Genomic DNA, 12318 nt, shown 5'->3' with positions numbered 1-12318 from the left:
AAGAGCAAGTTAAAGTAAGAAAAAAGAAAACACTTGGAATTCCAATTCTAGTTGCTCTTATACCTGCAATAAAAGTTTACTACTAATTTATTAGCAAAAATAACACTTGTACACTGAAAATACATCACACAAAATACAGGACAGAAGATTTACTCCTGCTAGGATTTCTTTTCAGTATACCTTCTGTCTAGGAATACTTTGATCTTGTGACAATTCCATCTTATGATAACCTGTGGCATTACAGGAAACTACTTTGGCATATATAAACTTCATAATGCTAATCCCATGACCATTCTGCCCTTATGGCATAAGGCATAAACCTACCTACGTTTAAGAAATAAATTTAAAAATAGTGGTTATACTGCATAAGAAGATATGTTTATTCTTTGAGATTAATTTTATGTGGCCAAAAGCCAACTTGCTGTGCACCTGTGGTCTCAGTGTTGCACAGACCTGTTCATAATTATCTGACAACTCCAAAATTGACCTGTTATTCTGTTAGTGTACAATGGTTTATCACAAAGTAAATCAGAAGAGTTTTGTGTTGGACAGCCAGCTTGCCAGGGGAGGACTGGGGAACTGGAGTGAGAAAGGTCACTTCAGCCTCTGATGAGGTTAGAATTATCTGAACTAGTGGAAGAACATAATTGTCCTCCAGATTAACTGGACATCAGACAGTAGATTTTGAGGACTACATTATTCTGTAGTGGTTGGTCAGCAGGTTGTTTGTGGTAAAATATAGTATTACAGCTTGTTCTCTGCAGGCCTGTGAAAGAGGGATAGGTAATTTCTAAGGAACAGAAAAAGATTAATTGTAAAGCTATTGAACAAGATTTTTGGAAAAAAAGAGTAAGCAATGACAGATGTCTCATAAAGCAAGACAGTATTTCATAGCAGAAAGAGACAATAGCTGAAGTTTCATTTGACAAAATTTAAGTTGATGTTTTAGGTGTGATTAATGTACGTAATTTTTACCATAACACTGTCAGGAATCCTGAAATATTAGCAAATACTAAATCTTTCAACATTGGTGAAATTATGTGCTTTTATGAATAGGCAGTTTGTGTTGCACCTTCTAAGATACGAAAGCATCAGCATAAGAGCCTGTCTCCTACTTCTTTACTTGCCCACGGAAGTATTTCACTTGACAGTGAAGAGTAGGGAAGACATCTGTTCTGTTTATCATAAACTGATATCAGGCAATACCTTGCACATCTGTTCAGTTAGTGACACTTCTTTAGGTGTTACAAAAGGACTTCTGAGCAATGTGGTAAGTGAAAGGCTCACTGATTTTTTTATTGGTTTTTTTTTACCTTGGCATATCCTCTCTTCCCAGTCCATTTTGGTTTTCTTTGCAAGCAATTACAGGATTTTCAGAATAATAGTATGAAATAACAGTCTGAATTGTGAGCACCAGATTGGCTGCCAATGTTATCAGCCAATTTTAGATCAGTCACTGAGACATCCCTCTAAGATACCTCTGGTGCTATAATATTCGTGTAGGTTTTCAGCATATGTGAAGCTTCAAAAGGGAGATTACAGGTTTTGAAGCTATGCTTCATTTATTCAGGCAACACAAGTCTAAATCATAATACGCATAATATGCACCTATTCCATGTCATACCCTTTTTGTCCAGTTTACTAATCAATTTATACAAGACAGTGAACTTTCTGTTCTTTTAAAACATTCAGAGAAAGGGCACAAGCTCTTTCCTACGCAGAAACATTCAGAAATAGAGGACTTTTTTTTTTGCTAGCGCCAAGAAAAAAAAAGTCTCTGGAATTAAAAATGTATGTCAACCATTACCTTACTCTTGGTATAAGAACCAGTTTCATGGAGAACAGCAACTCTAAATGGAGGCCACCAAGTGTGGAATTCTTTTACCCACTGATGCAACACAGTGGCTGGACAAACAATCACTGTTGGACCCAATCCCTGGTACCTAAAATAGAGCATTCGAAGGAAAAAAAACCCTTTAATATGAAATAAATACTTTTTATTAAGTAGCTCATTAAAATACATACATATTAAAATGACACACTTTAGAGTGGAATATGAGAGCTATGGAAATTAATTGGCACTTTGTTTTCCTGGAAGTCTGTTTTTTAAAGGAAGATGAAGAAGGTACTGCTAGAAGAATCTACCCATTGAACAGTTTATGGATGCATCTATCAAGATAAACTGAAATAGAAAAGCTCCAAACAATAAGGCATAAGGGAACTTCCTCCTGTGATATTACAAATCAGGTTTTAGTGACTGCTGTTTCTGTAAGAGAAAAGAAATCATTAACAAGCAATTATTTTATTACTTCTATTACACAGAATGTGCAGCTAGAGTCTCACAAATGGACTCACACACAGGTGTTCTGCTTCATGTTTGTAATATAATGTACTATCATCACCATAATTTACAGAAAAGACATGAACTCTAAAGCAGCAGACTATCATCCATAGAAGTTGAGGTCTGAGCTCAGCTCAAACTGTCTCATAAGTTTCTTATTCATAATCAAATGATTGTTCCTGAGGAAGTTTGAAACAAAGTCTTTCTGTATATTAAGTTCAGAGCTACTCTTAAAGTTAAAAAGGGAAAAATCTCTCACACAACAGCCAAACAAGAAATATTACCACCACATATAAATATCAAAAATTACATAGGAAATATACTAAGTAGTGGTTACTAGCAGTTACTTTTCAAATACATTTGGTCTTTAAAAACCAGAACAAAATGACTTTGCAAACAAAGGCAATAGCTACAGTTGTCACATACTGATCTGTGTCTGTCTACGGACTATTCTAGTGGTAATAAATAAACAATGCAAAAATCACAGTATACATTCAAGATCACACACTGATAGCAATAAAGAATGATTTCTCAGACACCGTTAATACCCAGCTTTAAAAAAAACCCAAACATCTTAATGCCTTCAGAAACTGCTGTCATGAAGAAATAATATTCTTTGTTAAAAGCTTATACATATGCAGAATAACTACCTGGATGTTGCTTATGAAACAATACTATAACACAAACTTACATAGTCTAATTAAAAAACTCCCAGCAATCCAAGGGGAAGTAAGAACTGAGAGATGCAAAAAATAGCTTCAACTATGACACGAAACCACATAACCTCTGTTACTGCTCTTAAAAATATCTATAGCAAAAAAGCCCACTTTCCCAGAACATACTATTTTGTCACTCTTCATGGGTTGTAACAAAATACCTCTGTTTATTCCCCTGGTCTGTATCACACAAGCTCACATGCTGGGTTTATCCAGTTTTTTCCTCCCTTCATCTGACATAAAGAGTTCACACCTCCTTTGATCAATTTTCAGAAAATCCACTCTCCCTCCACTCAGCTGTGTGAAATCTCTTCTGTGTCTAGTCTGGCTCTAACCACTTTCCACTAGCCAACATTTTATTATTCTCTTAAGAGCTTTTATTTATTTATATAAAAGAGTCATCTAACTTCCTCCAGTCTGAGCTCACATACTTCTGCTTGCTACACTTAGGAGGCATCCTCCACTCTCCTAATCACTGCAACAGATTTACTCTGCTGTCCATCCAATATACATTTGTTTTCCTTGAACAAAGGTAACACTAAAAACATTAAAACCAAAAGTCTTACTGGTGCCTTGTACCAAGATAAGAATACTGCCCTGTTCCTACTGCAACTATATTGTCATGATGTATTTTGTCCCTTTTTCACAGCTGCATTATTGTAATAGCTTATGATCAATATATGATCAATATACCCAAATCTCTTTCTTCAGTTGTTCCTGGTTTATTAAACCCAAATTCACAACAAGTATCCTTTATTTGTTGTTATTTAATTGGATGCAAATTGGAATTGAAAATAAGATCTATTCCTGCAACTTAATACCGTGAAAAAGGAAGCTGTAGTCATACTATATTTATAATCTTTAAGTACTCAAAAAATTAGCAGAGGAAAACATTGCATTATAACCAACTCTGTTGCCAAGGACTGGTAAATCATGCCTTCAACTGAAATGGTAACAAAACCCTAGTGAAAAGTAAAGAACAGGGCACCAAGAGCAATTTTCTGGGGCAATGGAGTTTTATTTACCCAGGCACCATGGAAATTAATCTCTACCACTCACAGTAGAGATTGAGTTGTTTATGATTATCTTGAAGAGCACAGATGAGTAAATAATCAGTGTATAAAATTTCTGTCAGTTTCCGTCTGATCTCTCAAATAAATACATCTGTAGTCAAATGTAACATATTTGTTAAATAAAAGAATGTATTTTATTTAACAACAAGATTTCAACCTAGACACAGGCTAGAGATGGGTCACTTAAGTTTGCTAATGCTTTCTTTTTTTTCTTATGAAGGGACAGTTAGTTTGAAAGCTGTTGCTTGTTCCTACTATCTCAGCTGGTCTAACTAACTTTTCCCCTCCAAAAACCTTGCTTCCCTTGTATCTTTACACCAGAATGGCAGCACCTTTGCAGATACACCACAATTTGGCTTTCCCCAGCTGTATGTATCAATAATTGTTAAAAGTGAGACAGTATTTTAATTTTTGTAATAGTTTTACTTCATGTAACAAGTAATTCCTTACTCCAGCTAGTCTTCAAGCTCCTTCAAAATAAAAAAAAAAATAGAATTAGACACACTGACAACACAGCTGTGTTCACCCCAATGCCAGCTTCACAGCCAGGCTGATCAGAAGGTCTCCTGCTTACCACAGTACATCTTTCAGATAGAAACTAGTCAACCAGTATTACTGTCCTCTTACTCCAGATGAGGAAAATACAGGACTATGAAAGATCAAGTTGTTTAGACCCTTTGCCTTACAGCACACAAGCAAAATCAGAGGAAGTTTCACCAATAAATTAAACCTTGCTTCCTTCCATGGAATCACTATCATGATGGACTTAATTACATGCACCAGCCAAAAAATAAGACTCAACAAATTATCATACATGGAGAAAGAACACAGCAACTTAGGTGTGCAAATAGATTTTGGCCTTTTTAAAGTTTTATTGTAGTTTCACACTATGTAAGTGTCAAGAGATGTCCCTAAAGGATTTCCATCAACTCAGTGTTCCCCAAGTAGGGTAGGTAATTTAACTCCAAAAAATGATCTGTACAATAGCATCCTTAACCAGGCAGCCATATAGAAGTAAATCAACTGGCCTGAGGGATGAAGGACCTGGTTTTAACCGTTTTTACATAAAGGCTACTGTAAGAAGTAACTGGAAAAAAGAAAGGAATATTTTCTCTTTAAAGCATTATTTTACAATTCACGTGCATGCTGTACATAATTTAAACGTACCTCTATGTAAAGATAATTATTTTTGTTTAGTACAGTCCTATGACAGTTGCTAAATTGCATGTAGCTATTTACATCACGTAAACAGGTCAACAGAAGCAGAAAAATCAAGTATTATTGATGCGTGTATTTGCAAATCCAAGGACACAAGCAAATTTCTTGCTGGTAATTTCACCTATGAAGAAGAAATTTTAAAGCATTGTTCAGTAACAAAAAACCTAAAATATCTTGTAAGAAAAGCCGGTCACAATAACATATGTTTTGAAAAGCAACAACAACAACAATTGAAAAAAAAAGCAGATGGAAATTCCTCTGTATAAGTTACTGGTTTTACTATTACTTTTTTTACTGCTACTTTTTTTGACATGGGTAATTCCCTGCCCACCAGAAACCCTAACTTTCTTTGCAGATCAGCTTGTTACTTCCTGTAAAGCATTTACCTGGTGGCTTGCCAGAACAAATATTTTAATGTAAAATTTAATAAATGGAACTAAAGGTATTACATCTAATTTAAAATTCCATATTGTGTAAACTATTGATATTAATGTAATTGAGTTTGTAAACAATCCATTTGTGGAAGGTAACCTTAGACACTGTATTGACCCAAAATATCTAGTGCGGCTCATCTGCAAAATGAAGCATCAATGCCTGGAATTCATTAAAAGTGTTACATGTTTAATTTTTCCTGCCCTACAGCTCCATTGTCTCGTAAAATTTTTCCTTTGATGTCCCCCACTAAAAGAATTAAAGGAATATTGTAATTGAAATGTCATTAATAATTCACAGGACCCTCCTCCACCAGCAATACATCTGATGAAATATTAATTGAGCTCCACAGACTGACAGTCTGCAGAGGAGCACTTGCCTGTAATTTGAACCACGAGTCCTCATATTGCTGTAGCTCAGACCTGCCAAGAAGGCAATTATCTGGATGGTCTTGCCCAATCCCATCTCATCTCCCAGAATTCCTCCTGCCTGCTGGCAGTGCAATTCCCAGAGCCACCTAACACCTGTCTGTTGGTACCTAAAACAAGGAAAAAGAAAATGGCAAATGTCTGATAATACAGATCATAACAGAAAGTACTCATTAATTAATCATTTGGCAAGGTTCTTATACTAGTTACAGTAACATGCTGGATGTGTGTTTTACATGAGTGCTGTATTTACTAGGTCATACATTTTTGATGGCTCAGACATTACATGTGACTTTCATTCTTTATGCAACACTAAAACATTTCTAATTAAACCGATAGTCATGGTAATTAGAGGGTATTTTATTTCATATATATTTTAAGTGCTAAAAGCAACTTGGAAAGTTACTCTTACAAAGCATTATCTTCTCAGAAAAGATGACATGTAAGGGTCTAGTAAATTATCTTATCTGGAACATATACCTTGAACTCAAGGAAAAGGTTGTCTTCTATGTGGTGCAGACTTCATACTCAAGTGCAAAAACTGATCACATCTGCCAAAGCCTGCCCTTTTTTTACATAAGTTTATTGACTAACAAACATTAAGTCTCTTTCAATGAAGAAAAAACCCATGGCAAAACCATAGAAACTATTGCAGTGAATGGGATGCAGCAGAACATTATGTGAGAGCATCAGAGCAGTTTATACTCCCAGTCCTTCACTGGAAATTGTACAAGCAACAATGTAAAATATATTTCAGTTAAAATAAGAAGACTGGAAAGCAAGATTTACAATGGTGAGCTGAAAAGGCTGGAGATAAGATACTGGAGAAAAGAATCACTGGAGAACATGCTTTTTTATAATTATATGAAACAGTGAGACCAGTAGGAATAACACACCACATGTGTGGGTTAAATTAAAACAACAGAAAGAAATGAAAAACATTATCTTCAAATTACATTAAAAAAAAAAAATCAAGCAGGTTTCAGCACTTTTGTGTCTCCTAACTCACTAGAAGAAGGTTACTGTTATAATTTTCTTGATAGCATGCACTTCTGGAGTGCAGAGTAAGGCAAAGAGCAAAACATGTTTTTTTTTCATAGGGATTGTTCATTCTAGGGGATTTCTTGTGTGCATTTCAAAATCCTGTTTCCTTCCTTGAACAAATAATATTTAGGACTACTGACAGCTAATGACACTAGTGTCTACAAAGTAGTATTAAAAATCAATTTATGACGAGTTCTGTATGGATTTAGAGAAAGCTAAATGGAGACAAACAAATGGTGTGAGCAGGTAAAAAAAAGATGATCAAAGAACACATCTAATGGTTCAGACATCACACTATTCACTGGTGTCTCAAAAGCATTATGCCAAGAAGCCTTAAAAAAACCCCTTATTAGAAATTAATTCACCTTAAAATGCAGCAATCTATAAAACAACTATGAAATGGCTTGCAGGATTAGACATAATTGGGCTAAGACGCTATCATTACATTTTATAAAGACAAAACATTTCCTGACAAATATTAAAGAATTGAAGGAAATCCTCATTCCAGTCAGAAGCTGCTCCCCTAGACTAATGTCCTGCATGTCTCTTCAGAAGACAACCATTCAAGAATTTCCTGATATAGGTTTGTATTATTTCTTACGATTACATACAGAGTTTTAAAGTAGCTGCATTTATAAGCATATTTCTCTCTCTCACCTTCCTTCTCCTGAGAAAGTTTCACAGTAGAGAATTAGGTTTGTGAAAAATCCTGCTCCGAGGTTATCTAAAAATGTAAAAGATGCAGGTCCTTTCTTTGTATAATCATGCATAATCATCTTCTATATAAATATGTAATAATTGCAATTATGCAAAAGTTAAAGGAAACCTCTCCTTCAATTTTTTGTACTTATATGGAGAGATAATCAATTCTCTTCAAATCTTATACTTTTGTTGCCCCTTTTTTTTAATGACAAAAATTCTGTGGAAGTAAAATAGAAGTGCTGGTCTTGCAAAATAGTTATATTTGGACTGTTTTTCATATGAGCAATCATGTTGTGATGCATCCCTCAAAATTCACCACAGTAGTTTAGCTGCATTGTTGTGGAGACACAATTGCATTTCAGATGTGTCAAGGAAATCACATAGTGAAGGCAAATAATGATGAAACCTGTCTTCTTTTTTATACAGACAGCATTCTCTCAGGCTATAAGTACATAAGGCAATGTTTGCAAGACTGTTTGGTTTTGCTCCACAGTAGTACCCGTGCTATTCCTGCTGAATGTTCATCAAAGGAGACAAGCATAGAGGGAAGAAAACAGATCATCCACTTCAACAGATTTGCCAAAGGACAAACTTGAGGCTCTCCTATTTCTAGCATGAGCTAACTTCTGTGTAATTTAACTATGCAAGAAGATCACTTGATATGCTGTGTATGTCCTCAGGTCAATATACTTCCATGTTTTGTACTAAACTTGTTCAGAACTCAACAGTTTAATGCCTATTGACCATGGGCTTTCCTACACTGGAGATATCAGCATTTAAGTTACAAGTCAGACGAATCATTCAACTCCATTGATCTTTCTAACCACTTAAGAGGTTTTGCCAACTGACTCATGCTTGCAGGGATACCCTTCATTAGTGAGGCTTGCATTTCTATGATTAATTTTTAGTGTCTGCTTTATTTCATTTCCCTTCGGGTTGCTTAGACCACACATCCGTCCTCAAGATGAATACTTCTGCAGTACCTTTGCATAAACAACTGGAGACCACATATTGGCTCTGGATGGTCCCAGCAACCAAGCCATTAATTCAATTCCATTTCAGAGCTAGTGCTTTCCTTCCAAGGACTACAGGACAACAGTAATAATTTCTTTGAGGTCAAGACTAAGTGGCTCTGTTGGAAGGGATACCACACACACCCATTATAAACCAGGGCTTTCTACCACAACAATAGGATTTTAGAAAGTTTGCTTTTGAAAGTGATGTTTTTCCTTCTGTGTGAAATGTTGTCAACAAAATCGAATTCAAGTCCATCATGCATGAAATGTATGGGGAGAGATTATGAATGAAGATAACTGGTCAGCTGCTAGCTTGTTTGGGCTGCCTTTTGTAAATAGTTTTTTGAGATGAACTTGAAAGCATCACTGGGCATCATGTCTCAAAAAACTGAAACAGAAAGGAGTTATGTCCAAATCTGTAATCCAGCACTGAATACCAACAGAATGTTTTGAAGTAATTCTACAACTCCACACCTGAATTAAGAGCACATACATATCACTAAAACAAAGCATTTAAAGAAATAGACAAGGAGAGCTACTCAATTCATAGTTTAGCTAATACCCATCCACAATATTCACATCAGCCAGTTATCATTTGTATTTTAATGTAACTGCATTTTGTGCTCTCAATAAATTAATTTCTTTGAAGTTCAATCCTGGAACCTTTTTTTAAAGACAGAATCCTACTGAAACAACTGAAGTTAAAATTGAGGCATCGTTGACTGAAGTAAAAGTTACAGCAAAGGGCATCTGGAATTCACCGTGACTATTAATTAGTACCAATATTATTAACAGCATACACCAGTATAATATTAACATCAGGTACACAATACATACTTAAATAGCTTTTTGAAGAGAAATCCTGGTACTTTGAAACCCTCTTCAAATTCCACATCACTTTCTTCAGAAAGTTCCTCAGCTGTTTGATGTTCTTTGTCTTTCAAACGTTCTTTTTGCCACTTCCTGGAATGACACAGAGTCAACATTCAATTATAACATGGAAAAGGTAGTCTATGAAAACGACACAAAATTTTCAATCAGGCAAAAACCCAACAGGAACACATTTGCTGACGTAATGATTTAAAATAGTAATCTTCTGGAGGACCGAATTTGCAAGTAAATGCTCAAAATATCTGATATATTCAAAGATGCATGAACTTCTTACATTTAGTTACAGGCCTTCAGAGTTTTATAGCTAGTTACAATGTTCTATAGACAGAAATACTAATACAACAGAATCAATAGCTAATACCATCAAAAAAATACAGCTACCTTAAATTCTTAAGGTTAGTTCAGGTTGCCTCTGTAGCAGCAAAAAAAAAAAAAAGGCAGCATAATGGGTGAAAAGAGTTCTAAAAAAGTCTGCCTTTGTGGACCCAGTCACAAACTTGGTATTATTTTATTAACTGAAAATAAACACCACCATCTGCAAATAGACACAAGTTGCAATAAATTGTCAAGATAGATTGCACTGAAAAAATAAGACAACACAATGCTGAACAGGCTTAAAGGGCCAGTTTCATTGAAGTATATTTTGATCTCAAGTCAGGCAGTCTTCAAATGCAAAAATAATGATGGAGAGGAAAAAACCAGCAAATGCTGGGAAAAAAATAAGATGCACAAAGATAGTCTTCAGTTTGCTGATTAAAACTGATGAATTGCTAATGTTTATTATTGGACTGTTCTTATTTCATTATACGAAATCATATATTCAGTGAAGTAGCAAAAAAGAACTTACATATAATATATAAAGTGTCAATGCTTTCCCCTTTTATTTACCTATCCTAAAACAGGAATGGAAATCTCTATCTTAGACTAGCAGTTTGTTAAATGTTTGACTTAGAAAAATAACCTTCATGCTCTGGAGTCTAACAGGCAGATATGACACATTCTAGAGGCACAGCATAAAAATTCTTCTATTTTTCTTCAGATCTACAATGTTATGGTCTCAGGTACAGAGGGTCAATTATTCTTCTGAGTTCCAGAAAAAGATCAACAACTCAAATTGACAAATGCTGATAGTCATTGTTTCAGACTGTGTCACTACTGGAACTGAGACAGGTTAGAACTTGATCATTTTATCAGAGTGGGTTATGACAGGACTTAAACCAAGGAAGGAAACTGCTACTTATCACACTAAAATCAAACAACTACAGATTACAAAGCCTACCAAGAGACATCTAGGTAAACAATCCATGCTAAATCCAAGCAGGGCAATCATTTGTACAAGGGTGAATCACCACTATCCAGCACTGGAGCGTCAGCATCCCCTGGGAAGAAGCAGATTGCCCTCTAGTGTGCATTAGAAAAAGTGACCCAGAAACAACCAAGGGGAAGCGGTCTGAGATCAGCTCGAAGCTGTCCAGAAATTTAGGCACTCAATATAACTACTATATTTTCTGTAAGAGTGATCGATGTTGGGATGTCTCCTAAAATTATTAGATACCTAGAAAATACAAACATCTAGAACTTGAATAAACCCTGTACTTAATTTTACTGAAGTTTACTTTTCACACACATTATCTGTTATTTCACTGAAGTGCAGTATAATTACTCCAGCTGTAGTACTGAAGGCTCTCATAGCATTAAGATATTCTACGCTAAAACTTGATTATTTGCTTTTAAAAAGTGTCAATATCTAAACGGCTGAAGCAATGGGAGGACAAGAACTATTTGCTGGACGAGATCAATCACAGCTGGTCAATTTGGTCTAGTGCCTTACCCCAGACATCAAACACTGGGGGGAGAAACAGTAGTAGCTCATCTTCAACTTAACTACACAGTAGCTTACTGACCATTTGGTCCATAAGCTCAGTTAAATATCATTCGTATGCCTAAACAATCAGAAAATACAGGTTTTACTCTATCATCAATGTCTCTTGAAAACAGAAGCATGACCTTTGAGAAATCTATCTTATGCTGTCTATGGTCAATGCCATAAGTACAATTTTATCCTGAAAGTGAAGTATGAAAGCCATATATCATACAATTAAATTTTTTCTTAATATAAGACTGCATTCAGATACTAAGCCCATTTCCTACTTACTGCAATACCCTAGAAAGAAATTCTGTGCCCAAAACAGTAATGAGCATAATTTGATTTTTTTCAAAAAATACAGTCAGGAACCAAGCTGAGTATTTAATATAGTTTACATTTGTGAAACATAATATGTTTTATATTTTATACAGTTAAGAATCCCTTACAGATTATTCTAATTTGCTAAATTGAAGCATTCAGTATTACTTTTTTGATCTAACTTTTTATGGTCTATATGAGTGGATTTAATTGGTACATCCTAACAGATGAAATACATGCAGTTAGTACCACAATTCTCCATAAGTAAATTA

At 35.1% G+C, this 12318-nt stretch overlaps 1 protein-coding gene across 3 annotated transcripts in view; it reads right to left on the bottom strand.

Moving 5' to 3' along the window:
• ERCC6 (ERCC excision repair 6, chromatin remodeling factor) overlaps window positions 1-12318 on the bottom strand; it is a 46446-nt gene that overhangs the window by 20519 nt on the left and 13609 nt on the right. For all 3 annotated transcript variants that reach the window (XM_050339205.1, XM_050339210.1, XM_050339197.1), the window contains 3 exons: window positions 9808-9933; window positions 6160-6318; window positions 1808-1943 (listed from right to left, as the gene is read on the bottom strand). In XM_050339205.1, coding sequence (XP_050195162.1) covers window positions 1808-1943; window positions 6160-6318; window positions 9808-9933 — 421 coding nt within the window. The remainder of the gene's footprint in view (window positions 1-1807; window positions 1944-6159; window positions 6319-9807; window positions 9934-12318) is intronic.

The sequence above is a fragment of the Myiozetetes cayanensis genome, unplaced genomic scaffold (genome assembly GCF_022539395.1).
Source record: "Myiozetetes cayanensis isolate MyiCay16 unplaced genomic scaffold, myiCay2020 scf10, whole genome shotgun sequence".
Classification (NCBI taxonomy): Eukaryota; Metazoa; Chordata; class Aves; order Passeriformes; family Tyrannidae; genus Myiozetetes; species Myiozetetes cayanensis.
This window is presented reverse-complemented; position numbering and strand designations above follow the sequence as displayed.